The sequence below is a fragment of the Corvus cornix genome, chromosome 10, assembly GCF_000738735.6.
Source record: "Corvus cornix cornix isolate S_Up_H32 chromosome 10, ASM73873v5, whole genome shotgun sequence".
In the NCBI taxonomy this organism is placed as follows: domain Eukaryota; kingdom Metazoa; phylum Chordata; class Aves; order Passeriformes; family Corvidae; genus Corvus; species Corvus cornix.
The window spans coordinates 11,043,960-11,059,062 of NC_046340.1; the positions used below are offsets into that span (position 1 = coordinate 11,043,960).

A 15,103-nucleotide genomic window follows, 5' to 3' on the forward strand; every position below is an offset into this window, starting at 1 on the left:
GGAGTAGCATTGAATGTGTCTAGAGGAATATGGGACAGGAGTACTGGACTGCCTTGTTAGGAAACAGCAAAAAAATACCAGTTTAAAGAGAAGTAAGAAATGGGATGGAAAAAGGCAAAAGCAGAGAAGTGCCTCCAGGAATGAAAATGCTGACTGCAAAGAATGATGAATGAGAGAATTTGCTTGTTGGTACAGGAACATATTGTGGAAAAACAAAACAAAACAAAACAAATGGGATCAGGCCTTGATGTGTTACAAACAAAAGGGGTGACATGAAAAGGATCCCATTAGCTAAATATTGTGCCTCCAAACTGTTGCTTGAGGGCTCAGAGAATTTCAATGAGGTTTTCTGTTTGCTTTTGGGTTTTTTTGCTATGTGGCTACTTGTGGTAGCAAATAATAAGTCCAAGCATCTGGAATCCATCATGATGGAGAACTTCTTCCCTGACATCATTTCCCTCTTGGCTGCTGTTGCTGCTCCGATCTCCGGGAAGGATGGACAGCAGATGTCCCTGAGCACACATCAGGCTGATAATGAAATACAAGAACCTGACTCCTGCACATGTAAACAGCGGAGAGAGTGTAACTATTATCTGCTCTGTGTCAAACATGAGGCTTTTGGTCTGACCAGATACCTGCTGCCTGCTCTGCATTAGCAAAATTTCGGTGTATGCTGTTCTTTCTCCACCACAGAAAGATAAAATTTGCCTGGCAGAAGCAGAACACTGAGTATTAACAAAACCCCACAAACCACTTCAGAACAAATGTTAATATCCTCAAAGAATCAGAAAGTCTGGAGAGAGTTATTGTTGCGACAGTATGGCAATTAAAAAAAAAAATCAATAGGTTGCAGGCAGAAAAGTGATAATAAATATGCTCTGTGCTAGACAGGATTCTGAGTCATGAAATCCAAGACTGTAATAAAAGTATGTGGAACAACTGCTGACATGGTATTGACACCTGAGATATTTGAAGGTAAGTACATACTTACCATAGGAAGGATTCCAGCAAAGACAATAAGTTGCAATCAATGTTTTTCAGGACTTGACTAACAGCATTTTTCGCTTCAAGAGATCAAATTATTACACTTTCTGTAAAATAATTCTAATGCCTTATCTCAAAGGGTTGGTGATTTTTCACAGTCCAAAGCCTCTTTAATGTAACTCTTTGGTGTAAAGGTCATTGAAAATGAGATCAGGGTCCATTCATGTTTTTCAGCTGTTCATGTATTACAATATGAGTCCAACACAGGAACTCAGATAAAAACATCAACAGAGCTAGAAAGAAATAGCTGTAAAGCACAGGGTCAAGATATTTGAAGTTAGCTGGATAATTGTATCATTTTCACATTTATTCCATGGCATTCTAAACCTGTTAATAAAATTTGGATTCTGATGCTGATCAAAACCTCTTTGTGTTTTCTTGTGTCACAATCCCACAACACAAGACCTAGACAAGAGATCCCAGCTCCACTCTCCTTTTTAGCACATGCAGAACACTAGAAAGCTGCAATACTAAAAACAAGTGACACTAATGTACAGGGTATTTTTAATTAACAAAGCTCTTAGGCATTGCTGAAAGATCCATTTTGATTTTTTTCCCCCCTCATATAGACCTAAAACACTCCAGAGCTCTGTATTTATTTATACAGTGCAGTTGGGAGAAAGTTCTTCTGACATTGGAGAAGCTTTAAAAAGTTAAACTGTTGATGGGAACCATTGTGAAAAACCCCAAGATTTTAACTCATTTAACTCTTGAAGTAAGAACTGTCAAAGGTAAGAGGCAGAAACTTTACACTGCTGCTTAAATTATGTGATAGTTTATTCCTGAGCGTTCTCAGTTCCCCTAATTCCTTAATATTGGTGAATACTTGCATTAATTACTCTCCAGAGTAAGCTCTGATACAAGAAAGCACTAAGGAACTTCATTAACTCCCTCCCCAATGACTTCAGCCAAATTTTACTTGCTTACTTGAGATGCACATACCTGAAACGACCCGAAATATTCTGTACCTGCAGTTCTGCCTGCAATCAGCACGAGCTGAAAGCTCTGAAAATCAACCCTAGTGCAACATGACTTTAATTTATCTACAGCTGCTCCAAAATCTACTTTTAACTGTGCCATGTGCCGTGTGTACATACGTATGCAGTAGTCCCCACTCTCGTAGTAGCCGGGGCAGCACTGGGAGCGTCGCCGGTACATCGTGCGCAGCCCCCTGCGATAGGCAGTTTTGTAGCTGATCCTGCACCACAAGACACAAAACCATTGGACACTATTGAAAATCAATGCCTCCTGCTGGAATGATATTTGTGTTAAATTATAATAAGGGTAGCATTCAATAATTATTTTTAAATGCATGAAAGCTTTTGGTAATAAAAGCCACAATAAGGAAGAAATCGATACTTGTTTTGAAGCTTGAAATATGACTTGTGTTATAAACACAGTGCTTGTGACAGTCAGTCACTGGAGCTCTTCCTGGGGCAGCTGCTGTCTTAAAACATTTTCCCAGTCCTACTGCAAGGGCAAGGAGTTTCTTCAAGAATAAATGGTTTATTTTTGCGCATCAGCAAGGTCAGCTCTCATCAATGGAAGGAACAGAATCTTCTGCAGAGACCACTGTGTCAGCTGCTACACAAAAACTCCCACAATGGGAACTGCTCTCAATACACAGCTTGAGAAGTTAACCCCAAGTGATTTGTTCCTGCTTGCTAACCCTTCCAAGGCACTCATACCTTGCAAAGTGATGACATAGTCCCAGTTCTGTATTTAAAGCCTGTTTTCCCCACCACAATACTGTAGTCCACAGAAATTAAAAAGTGTTTAGCATTCTGTAGCACTCCTACACTTACTCATAGCATTAGCAAGGATACCACATTACAAAGGTAATATTTAACTTCATATTTAACAGCAAACACTTCAAAACAGTCTTGCTAGTTTATAGAAATTACGTAGATTGAGCAAAATCTATTGTCCCTCATGTTAGATAAACTGATCGAATTTACTCTGCTGCATTCCAATCTATACAATATTCCAGAAAGCTCTGCAGCTCTGTTCACTTCCAAACATTGTAACACAGGAGCTAAAAAGCCAAGTCCAACACTCACACTGGGATGGTGCTGATGGAGCCTATTTGCAACTGAGTGCAGGAGTTAGGATACCAATTGGCTGCTAAAATCCCCTTGAAAGATTGTGACTATTAGGGGATATTTATTAGGATAGTTTGGAATCAGAATGAATGTAACAGCAATAACTTGCAGAATGGGAAAAATTAACCCTTTGGTACCAGTTTCCATTCAGTGCTGGAAATGGACCCATCTTCATTTTTTCTGATTTTCAGTGCAGATTTGGGTGCACTAATTCTAACACAGATCCATTTCTAATTATCACTAACCCTCAAATGCCTCTTTCTTCACAATTTAGGAGGTGCATGGACTTCCTTTTACAAACCTGGACATGTACCAATCACTTGGAAAAGAGAGTTGGTCATGTCTGGTCAGGGAATAAACACTTCCAATCCCATGGCAGGGCCAATGGAAGGATATATTCTCCTGGATGGCCCCATGAGGGACTGACTATCACTGGTCTCACTCAAACCTCAGGCAAAAATCTCTGTACTTTCATCAACGCCCTGTAATTCCAAACACCCTGTCCTAAAACACATCTTTGTGTGCATCTATATTGGAGCACCACGAACATTTGGATAAACAAGAGGTATGTGAGGAGATAAAAAGGCAGAATGATACTGAGATTTCTGAGGATTAGCTCTTACCTGTGCCTGGTGCACTTGAACCAGTTCAGGATGTCTGTGCATCGTGTGTAATAGATCTGGTCAAAAGGATGAGCGTAGGATTCCTGCACGGTCACAGCGTAGCTGGGAGTGGAGAAGGAAGGAAGTGAGAGGCTGTTTGGTGCCACATGGAAAGGTTCAGTTCTCTGTATTTGCTGCTCATGGAACTCCAGTGTGAAACATATTTACATCAAGAATCTTAGAAACTTTATCAAAGAGCAGAAAAGGGCTTCCTTCAGCTACAGGTCTTCCTGAAAAGTTTGGAAATGTTTCTAACTTGGGCTCCATGACTGATATAGGCATAGAGATATCAGTGTGAACAATAAACCACTCCTTTTGGGAAAAACACCAAATGTCGTGAAAATTTGTGGTAGTTTAGAAGGTGAAAGGGTGAATGGATATGGACAAAAACTGAGCAATTTGATGAGAAATCACAGAGCTCCAACAATAGCAAGAATTCAACAGTCTCCTTCCCAAAACACTACTTAGTCATGCAATAGGTTCTATGTTCCTTATTGTTTGGGCCTCTCATGTGATACAGGAACCCAAATCTCATGTTGGGGTCAGTCATGCCAGAGCATTGCATAGCCCCATAGTAGGTGTGTGCACTGCTCAAGGGACTCCTGTCTCAGGTTCTGATTTGGACACAGGCCCCACTATCAGATCTACAATATATTCAGAGAACAATACTCAAATCATCCTAGGCAGGTCATGACCCAAGAATTAGATCCTTTAGGTTGCTTATCATATCGATTGTCTTAATTCTGCAGCTGATTTCCCTCTCATCAGCAGGACTGCTGATGTGATTAAGCCCTGGGAGATTGTACCCACAAGGTAATACCAAGATATTTGCTTGGAGGGTCTGATTGGCTTGAAATCGAAGATTGGGCTGTTCCTGCCCTGCTTGTCGTGTCCCTTCTAGACAAGCCAAGATTCCCCTGGATGTTGCTTTGCCCTCTGTCACTGTTTGCTGGATTAGACAATAATGTTTTTACTTCTGCTAATGCCAAAATATAAAATATTTACATTGCTCATTATTAATGTAAGACAGTAACACTTGCAAATCTCAATTATTATTTTACGAGTCCATTTATTATCCAGCAATAGCCCTAACAATCTTTTCCCTTTGATTTATTAACATCTAACTAACAAAGTCATCTTGGTCAGTACAACCAATCAATTTTGGTATTTAATTTTTGTTTCTCCTTGATTGGGTCTCTAGGTTGCTGACTTTCTTCAGACAAAATCAATATTTTATTCCTGTGCTCTGAATGCACTTCCAGCACGCAGACTGCAAAATCCTTTTCCTGTACAGTCTTTGCTTTGCAGTTGCATTATCTACAAACAGTTAATTCTCTAATTAAGGCCTCAAAACATAGTCATTAAAATATGATTCTATTTTTACCTTTGTTAAGGGGTTTGTTTTGCTGAAGTGTACAGCAATTCAGATTTGTGTGGAATTGAACTAGAGAACAGAAATGGAAATTTAGCAAGTTAAACTGAGAAGTACAGGACCTTTAGCCTCTGCAAACAGCCCCTGCATAAGTGTGAACCCCATCAAAGGCTGTGGGTTTCTCTGTGCTCACAGGAACTGGCCTGCTCAGATCCACTTTTAGGACCAGGACACTGGAACAACAGAGAGAACAAGAAATTCCAGGGCCTTTCATGTTCAGTGCTTTCATTCACTCTTTGATGCCGACACAAATTTGGCAGGAAGAGCCTCAATGCTGCAGCAGGAAGGGCTTCAAACTTTCTTGCTGGACAACAACCAAAAAAAAGCAAGACAGAACAAGGCCAGCATTTCTGTAGGTCTCTCCATGATAAATGCAAACACTTCAGTGCACTTCAGTCACTCAGACTCTGGAGGAGCTTCCCAAAGGGTTCAGGGGGATGTGGTCAATAGCTGCAGCCTTAGAACCAATTCCTTGGGATGATCCAAACCCTCCAAGGCATTCAAAAGTACTATTTATGTAAAGCAAATCTGTGCTCTTTTCTGAAGGAGGGTGGTATTTAGCAAATTATAGCTCTCAGCTTGCTTTCTAAATGTAAAAATCTGAAAAGGATAGTAAAAAAAATAAGAATTGGCAGGTGACAGATTACCTTTCCCAGTGACTACAAACATTTGGATCATCTGGATTTAGGGACAGAGTAGTTTTGAGCAGAAAAGTCAGAATAAGTCCTCTCAGAATCCACTGGAACAGCACATGTGCCACCATTGTTGTACCTAGATAAAGGGAAGAAAGTAGAGCCATTAAAGACAATTTTGACAAAAATATCCTTCTAGGCCTTTTCCTCCTTGCCTTTGTGCAAATCCAAATACTGTGGAGCTATTCAGAAACTGAAATACTTGAAAAAGCAATCAACTAAACAGTAAAATTCTTTAAAATTTCAAATCCATTTGAATAGGAATTTATATATAATAAAACCAATGAATTTGATGATTAAGCCACCTAAGATATTGATAGTCACAATGATTCTTCCAAAGAACATTTCTGATACTGATTGTTTTTATGACAGGCTGTCTGTACTGACAAATAAATCACTGAGATACTAAAGCAATCCATTCTTCAATCAACCTACAGGCAAGTGGGAGAATACCCAAATGCCCCCTTTGATTTATTTAAATGGGGTTTACAGGTGTCAATATGGGCTGGACGTGAGACTTGTGCTTTTTGCATGATGGAAGGAAAATCAGTGCACTCCTCAAGTCTTGGGTGGGGAATCACTGAGAATTACAGAGGTCAGTGCACTGGGGCACATTACACAGAACACTGAACATGAAATAAAAACATTTGCATTGAAGCTGGAAAGAGGTTGTACAAAATTCACTGGGTGTGGTCTCTTCCTTACTGTTCATCTATTAAATGTAGTGGCTTACACCAGCTTGGGACTTTGAAACCAAAGTTGTGGTGTCAGCCTAGAAGCCTCCAACGACACCAGTCAGAAGTTCAAAATAGATAGAAAATAAAATTGCTGTTTTTTGGTAACAGCATTAGAGGTGTTAATCTGTAAAACATTAATTCAGTAAAAAGTATTTTTAAATATCCATTTCAGGCATTTACACGGACACATAATTCACCATTCAAATCAGAAGTCCTAGAAATTACTCCTGGCAACAAGATTGCCCTAAAAATAGATTGAATCTTCATATGATCATCAAAAAACACATGGCTCATTGCCTCAGGGTCCAGAACAGCAAAGGGATGTTAAGAGGTTTGCTCTGCAGGGCCCTGATATACAGCCCAGCATAAAGAAGCCATCACAAAGCAGAATGAAGAGCCAGGAAAACTGCTCAGAAATTACCTCCTGACCCAAAGCCTTCTTAGCCAGTTCAAGGACACCCATTGCCTTTAGTGAATTCAAGTCAAAATCCCAATGGGAGCAATAGCTCATCTTTTAAATTATTCCTAGAGCTCTGCTAAACCCAAAGATAGGTCTTAAGCCATGTAAGTCATATTAATGTTAATTAACATGATTTAATGCTAATGTTCCTCATGAAATGGATTTAAGTCAAGGAGTGGCCATTTTTTACCTGTGGGCTTTTCCAAAGTCCCACAGCAACAATGCAAAAGCTTAGTCTGGAAATCGAGAGGGCTAACAAGGCAAGGATGTATTTATGGAAAAGCCACTGCCTATCCTTGTCCTAGGCACAGCTTCTCCATGGACGAAAAGTGTCTGCAAGGGCTGAGCTGCCAAAAGTCCCAGTGTTCAAACAGTCAGAGCTGTGGGAGAGCAGAGCTGAACTTTCCCTGAGCACAGCATGGACCACTGGATGTGAACTACCCAAGGATGAGGGTCCACAAACTGGCAGCCCTTTAGCACAAATCCCTCCCAAAAATGCCTTTAACTGTGACACTGGGCAGCACTGCAATAATGCCAAAGCACAGGGGACAAGTTTTCCTTGGCACTGTATTTCCAGATTGTAATTTACCCTCCTTCTTCAACCTCTGCACCTTTGGTACAGGGCAGGGCTGACCAAATGGGGCTAAAGGAAAGCTCCTTCTGATGGACAGATGTGGTGAAAGTGGGAGCAAGGCAAACCCGCTCCAGGAAATGCACATCTTCAGAGAGGGTTTAAATCTAAACATAGCTCTGTGCTCAGTTTGTTAACTTCTGGAGAGCATCAACAGCCTGAGTCTGTGCTACATTAATTATAGGCAGAAAGGCAGCCTGACTTTAAACCAGTAATTTATTGCCTGCATTTGCTTTCCATCAGTTATCAGAAACTGAAAGGTAAATAATAATTAATTCAAGGTAGAAATCAAACTTCTCCTCCACTCCAATTTCTTCTCCTTCGGTACCGACTGAAGCCAGTGCGCTTGAGTTCAGGAGAAAGCAAACTTTCAAGAAAGATTTGCTTAGAATACACCGGATGCTAAGAAAGAGGCTCTTAAAATCACTCATTCTTGCTGAAAATTACCCATTCTTTATATTGAATTTTATATATCCTTTATATTAAAGTACTCCCTAAAAAATAAAAATAAATAAGAATAGAGCCCTGCTGCCTCGCTCACTCTAAAGAGAATGAGGTCTAAAGCAGCCCCATATTTGAATTCTGTAGTTCTCAGACCTCAATTTGTTCTTAAGAAAATGATGCCTCAGATTAGTTTTTAAACCAAACAAGTGTCAGAGAATTATTTATAAGTCCTAATAGCACACGGAATATTTCTTTCCAGTGTATTAGAAAGAGGTTCCAAATAGTTTTCTAAACTTTTAATGCTAATGTTATTTTATTATCTGTTTTTAAAGGAGCTGCGTTGTGCCATTAATTTCCTAACTTTTTAAGTCAGATCGAAGATCAGAAGTCCAGCAGAACCTCATTCATCTCAAGTGTCTCTTTTTGTAACTCAAATGAAATATTTCACTTTGATCACTGTTAATAGAAAATGGAATGGTTGCTATTACAGGAGTCAGAATAAAACTCTAAAAATAGGAGCACATATATTAAAAACCAACATCAAAAAAGAATCCAGTAATGACATTTAATACTGGGCTTTCAGCTTTCACTGCTCACCACAGCACATAGGAAATTCCTGCCTTGAATTCAGTGTTTGGGACAGATTCTCCAAGGAGGCAGCACCAGCCCTGAGGGGAACAATGCCTGTAACTTCATTAAAGCTACAGCCAAATTATACAAACATTTCCAGTGTCTGCCACTCTCCCAGGACAGGCAGCCTTGGGAGCTGAACACCAAAATAAATGATGGAAAGGTTCTCTGGGCAATCCCTCCATGGACTCTTAACTCTTTTTTCTTTCCAGGACTGATTTTTCTTTCCAGGAGTGAAAGAAGTGAATTTAGGTAAAATTCGACAAGAGTCTTTCAATCCAAAGGACAACCTGGTGGTTTTTCACAAGTGTCTCACTCTGTTAATTATAACTGATTAGGTATCTGGTACTTATTAGGCTATTTTCTCATATCTTCCTCCTTTTTGTAAAAATCCAGTATTTCACTCACAATGTTGATACAAGTCAGTGGTTCCATCACAAAAGAAAGGAAAGCTCCAAATCTTAGCTACAGAAAAGCTAGTAGGTGGCAAATCATTAATTTATTTGTTGGTGGAGTCTCTGTACAAAAACCTTCTTTGAGGAAACTGTGCTGGGGTTTGCAAAGAGACCACGAGATGCTAACGGCCCTTTAAAGTGGATGAACATGAGAGTGTGGAAAAAGCAGGTCTGATACTCTCCTGCAGTTCGTGCAACAGCACCCCCCCCCAAGGGTAGGACCTACCTGCAAAGAAAATAAGACCTCAAAGAATCCTCGCTGGGTGAAATAAATATCCCATAAAGCTTTTTCTAGATGTCAAGGACCTGGTTTTGGTAACATTCTTGTGAAAAAAAGACCAGTGTATACTTCAAATGGCCAAGGGAAAAAAAAGAAACCCAAAACCACAGGTTCAATTTCTCCTCTGCTTCCTTGGCTGACAGGCTAGAAAATCTAACTAAAAATGACCATTAGAGACTTTCCTGTTCAGGGCCAGTAGTGTTGAAACATTTCATTTTGACATCTCTGTCATAAAATATTTCATAACATGACTTTGACATGAAATTCAAACAGAGTTTCCAGTCCATGACAGAGTTCTAAATTGAATGCTTTTCTCTCAATTTGGGATGAAGTAAGCTCTAAACCAAGCAAAAAATCCCCCTAATTTTGTGTCTAGCTGTAAGCAGAGGTGTCTTTCACTAGCACACAACATTCTTAAATCCTTATGTACTTTTGAAGATCATGATGTCGAAAATGTTTATACAGTCAGTTAACCTAGGCTGAATTTTTCCCACCAATTTCCAAGTGATGCATTTAGCAAAGAGCCATGTTTAAAAATCTTACCTTAAAGTGCTAAAAATTCCCAGTGGATCCTGTTTCTACAGATCCCCAGCACATGGAGACACACGGCACATCAACAGGAGAGCAGGAGAAAGCTCTTGGGAAGTTGCTTGGCCCTATAAGTGATCACGAAAACCAGAAAACTGGGTCACAGGAAATGTGTTTGGGGGTGTGGAAACAAACCAAGGCAGAAATACGACAAAACATTCTAAATAATTAGATAACTTGACATAATTGTGCTATTTCAGACTAATACCACTATCCTGCTTTCAGGCAAGAGCAGAGGACTTGGAAAGAGTGGAAGAACATGGGGGATATAACACATCCCTCTTACACCCTCCCAGCCTCCAGAAATTTGTTTCCTGTCATTTCCTACCTACTTTTGTTCCCATATAGACTTTTCCTTCTTTAATATCCTAACAAGAAAGTCCAGTTTCTTTCAGGAAGTTTGATGCGAGATCTTGCAAAAGCCTTCCGGAAATCTAACTGCACCTTTTTGATGCACATGTTTGCTTCAAAGAGCTTTCACAAGGTAAGGAGCCTTTAAAAAGCCATGTTGATTCTTCATAAATGTATTATATTTATCAAGATAAATAATTCTGTTCTTAACTCTAGTTTCTACCAAATTGGAAAATGAGGTGTGCCAAAATTAAAATGGAACCTAGTATTTGTGAGGGAGCAATTGAGGAAAATGCAAGAGAGTAGTTAAGCCAGGAAACAAAAAGCTGGATCTCACTGGAGAAGCATTAAAGTGACGGAGTGTTTGCCGATTACACTATTTTAGTCTCTAAGTAGTAGCAAGCTTCCAACAAGCTGCCCTTGGTGGCATTCCTTCTTCTCATCCCATCTGAAATTTTCATGATCGTTTAGGCAAGGGATCATTTAAACACACACTTCATTTGGCTCCACATCAGATTTTGTTTGAAACAAGCTGTTATGAAAGCTAAATGAGGCCATGAGTTTCAAAACTGATCAGGGCTTTTTGGATGCCTCCATTTATGATTAATAACTTGAGATACCATGAAAGAACTGGATGATTCGCAGAGCTCAGGATACCTGCTCAGAACAGCTTGTTTTAATCTGGCCAGTCAAGAACAAATCCATTCAACCTCACCAGTCACCTCTAAAAAGTTGTTGTCATGACCAACAGAAATATTGCCAGTGACAGGTTGTGGTTTTGTTTGTTTTTTAATGAAAATTTAAAGCTGTTTTAAACAGATAAACACTTCCAGGAAGGATCAGGTACTGAATACAAAAGCACTGACAATGTGATTCTTATCATTTGAGCACAGAGAAATTCAAGTCATGGAAGAAGCAGCAGAAACAGCAGACTGTGCCCTGGGCTGTGGTGTTCCTCCACTGGCACCTTGCACGATTAATGCAGGAGACAGGAGACAAGAATTAACATGTAATTAACATGACTTGGGAAATGAAAGAATAAAAACAAAAGTCTGAGATTTCTTCCTTTTATGGGGCAGGCATCAAGGAAAAATACAAAGAGTGTATCCTGAGTCCTGTGTGCTCAGTCTCAGCAGCCACCACCTCTGCTACATCATCCCGTGAAGTGGGTGCTGTTCAGTACCAACAAAGGAACCAATTCCATTTTCCAATATCTCATTTTAGAGGCTCTATTTTAAAGCCTGAATAAACACACCAGGGTCATAACTGCTGGAGTGCCCTCATGACTCTCCCTTATATTTTCTGAACCACAGTTGCTCAGTTTTCCAAAACTGGGTGAGGGGCTGATTTCAGTGGGATCTGAACATCCAAAACTCTTAAATTGCTTTACATTTCTAAGCTCTAAAATACATGAGTGTGAGTTGTAATTATTACAGTGAACATTGCTTCAGTTCCAGGGATAACTTATGATGTCTGAAGATCTGCTTTGGTGCTAACACTCTATGAGCTGACTTCTGGAGTCATCAGGAGCTTGGCCACAGCTAAGTGAGAATAAATAATGAATTAAGTGCTTCTTGATCTATCAAATGCTATTTTTGGAAGATCAGGGCTGTTCCTTCAGTGCTCTCAGAGGAAAACTGGGTCAAAATACTGTAGACGTGCCACTAGGCAAGGAATCTGGGCAATTACTTCAGTTGTGGCTAATGAAATATGTTTATCAAGACAAAGGCTGGCAGATGTGTCTGGGCCTCTGTTTAAATCACACTGGCAAAGATTTCAGGCCTGGCACTGGCTTAGCAGAGTGGGCTGGACTGAGGTGGCTCAAGATCCCCCCAAGTTCTGCATCCAGTGTTTTCCATCTGAGCCCACAGACACAGCCACACACAGCACTGGGCTCTGGAACTTCAGGTGGAATTAAGGACATGCAAATTCTCACAGTCTCAGTATCTTCCCCAGGGGAAGAGGACTGGTCAACCTGCCAGGTGCTTTGAAAATAAGCTTGTTACAAAGTGAAAAGTTTAATACACTGAAGCAGCAATGTGCAAACATGTTTGGCATTCTCCATTCACTCCATGAAATTATCAGAACATACAAAGAGGTGCAGACTTGATTTTGTCAGTTCTTACACAAACTCCATAAACACTTGTGCAAAGCACAACTACCCATCCAAAAAGCTATTATTCACTACAATACAAAACTTCTTTTTCTTAAATAATTGAACAGTTAATCAATAGTCCAGCAAAAATATAATGAAAATATTGCATTAACAACACCTAAAAACATTGTTGAACCAGTGCCCAAATCCACATAACTGCTGGCTCCTTTTCAGAAAGGTCAACTTGGAAAAAGATTTTCTGTGATTTTCTGCCCATAATATTGTACTTGTACTCGACTACCAGCGTAAAACTGGAAGCCAGCCCTTTGAACACTTGGCCCTTGAAATTATTAATTCAAACCCAAGCCCACTGAAACATTTGTGTTCCTGGTGGTGCCTAAGCCTGAGCTGTTTTTCCAAGCCCTGACAGTCGGAACAGGGGCATGGCTGACGTTCCATCAGCACCTTCTGCCAAAAGCAACTTGGTGCTGGGAGGCTATGAAGGCAAAATCCTGGTCCCTGAAGGATTTCAATACAGACAATGTCCTGCAGGCTGGGAGACTTTCCTGGGGCAGCTTTCTCTGAACCCTCTCCATTAAAACATGGTAAACAAGGAAAGTCAGGAAGAGGCACTTTGTGCCTTTGGCTGCTCCCTCCACCTGAGCGCTGCCACAGGGATGGCCAAAGAAGGAGCCAGGCTCAGCGTCCCCTCCCCTGCTCCCAGAACTCTCACTTAGTGAAATGTTAAAGCTGCTGGAAACTATGTGGGGAGTCACACTGGCTCCTGATTGAACAGTGTATTTATATTCCCCATCTCATGCATTTTCAGAGATGCCTCCACAGACATTCCATCAGGAGAGAAAGTGGCTGACACTCATCAAAAGGCTCATCTCTTAGAAGCCAAATGAGCTTGAATTGAGCTCACACACAGCCACCCACCCAACCCATGTGCAAGATGGCAAACAATTATAGCATATGCTTCCTTAGACACTTAGAGCAACAAAGGCCTCGAATCCCCAGAATACCCAGGATAAATAAAGCAACCCAAGTGTTACAGCCATGCCCAGATGAGGAATAATGTTTCTAAATATTTAGTTTAAAACTCTCAACTATTTATTCTAACAGACTTTTTTACAGCATTTAAAGAGTGCACATAGAGTTGACCTGAAAATGAGAGTAACAAACAATAAAATAAAAGGATGTTCAATAGACATACAGTGAAATAAATTAACTGTGATCTGTGAAAGTGCTGTGAAAGTCAGGAAAAAAAAAAAAAAAGAAGCACTTTGAAAATGTAAAATATCCTTTATGGTTATATATTTTTAAAAATTACTTCTATTTGTCAAGAACAATTGACCCTTTTTGTCTTCATTTATCTCGGAGGAAAAGAAAATGAAACAAACAGCAAAAAAGTCCCAAGTACAGTGAACAGCTGAGCCAGGGACAAATTAAGTAACACAGATTGATGGCTGTTGATCTACAGCAGTACCATCACATCCCAATGCTACAGCTCATATTTCATTTAAAGACCCATCTCTTTTTTTTCCAGAAACAGTGCAGTATTTATGGGAGAAGGCTGATTTGCAAGCCTTGGAGCTGCACTGAGAATCCAGATTCAGGTTTTCCAATTTGGCTTTAAAGTTGGTGAATTCCTTGGACTTTCAAGGTACCAATCCAACTAAAATGAAACCAAACACTGGAATAAAACGAACACTGAAAGTAAACATTTATTTTTAAAAAATGCTGCAGACAAGGCAAAGCTTTTTATCTTAAGTATCTTCACCAGGCAGTAAGGAAATTATGTTTGCTGCCTCTGCATCTCCACCTTTACTGACCCCATTGGTCCAACAGCACATTATCCTCAGCTGTTGTCCTGGGGCTTTTCCCAGAGCTTTATCCTCCCTGGTATTCCCTGTTACAACAGCACGCAGGTTTCCTCTTCCTGCATTCTGTTCCCCTCTCAGCCTCTTGAAACCTTAAACTAAGAGTTTTTAATTTCATAGCTATTAAAGACATTGACAGCCCAGACAGAACATACTTTTTCTGTGAATGTCTGCTAAATGTAAGATAAATGTTCAATCAATTTTTAGATTTCTAATGGCTTAAGAATTAGAGTGGCCACGTAAAAACTGCCAATTTTACTTGAAATACAAGAGGTTTCCTCAGAAGCCGCAATAATCCTTTGTGCTTTCCTGTGTTTCTTACAGACACATCTGGAACACGGTCAACACTGGAGGCTTGGTATTTGGTTCAATCAAAGCCTCAAGTTAGAGGTCCACAAAATCTACCTGATTTTCAGAGCACACAGAAATCTCTGTCTGAGAATCTGGCTGGTTACTCAGGTGCCTGGCTATTAACTCCCACAGTCAGGCATCCAACATGGAAAACAGGCTGAACAGATGTGCCCTTCTCTAGGACACAAAGCTGTTGGAGACATGGAGAAGGTGTGCGAAGAAGATCTTTGCAATCTCTGCTTGATTCCCCTGTGAACCAGGAAAGA

The 15,103-nt window shown here is 40.2% G+C and overlaps 1 protein-coding gene across 12 annotated transcripts in view; it reads right to left on the minus strand.

Moving 5' to 3' along the window:
- MEGF11 (multiple EGF like domains 11) overlaps positions 1-15,103 on the minus strand; it is a 255,686-nt gene that overhangs the window by 188,006 nt on the left and 52,577 nt on the right. For all 12 annotated transcript variants that reach the window (XR_005602740.1, XR_005602739.1, XR_005602741.1 and 9 more), the window contains exons 2-5: positions 10,113-10,225; positions 5,888-6,011; positions 3,770-3,871; positions 2,142-2,242 (exon numbers count right to left, since the gene is read on the minus strand). Coding sequence is in view for 9 of the 12 variants with exons in the window: in XM_039557502.1 (XP_039413436.1) it covers positions 2,142-2,242; positions 3,770-3,871; positions 5,888-6,003 (319 nt within the window). In the remaining 3 variants the exon portion in view is untranslated. The remainder of the gene's footprint in view (positions 1-2,141; positions 2,243-3,769; positions 3,872-5,887; positions 6,012-10,112; positions 10,226-15,103) is intronic.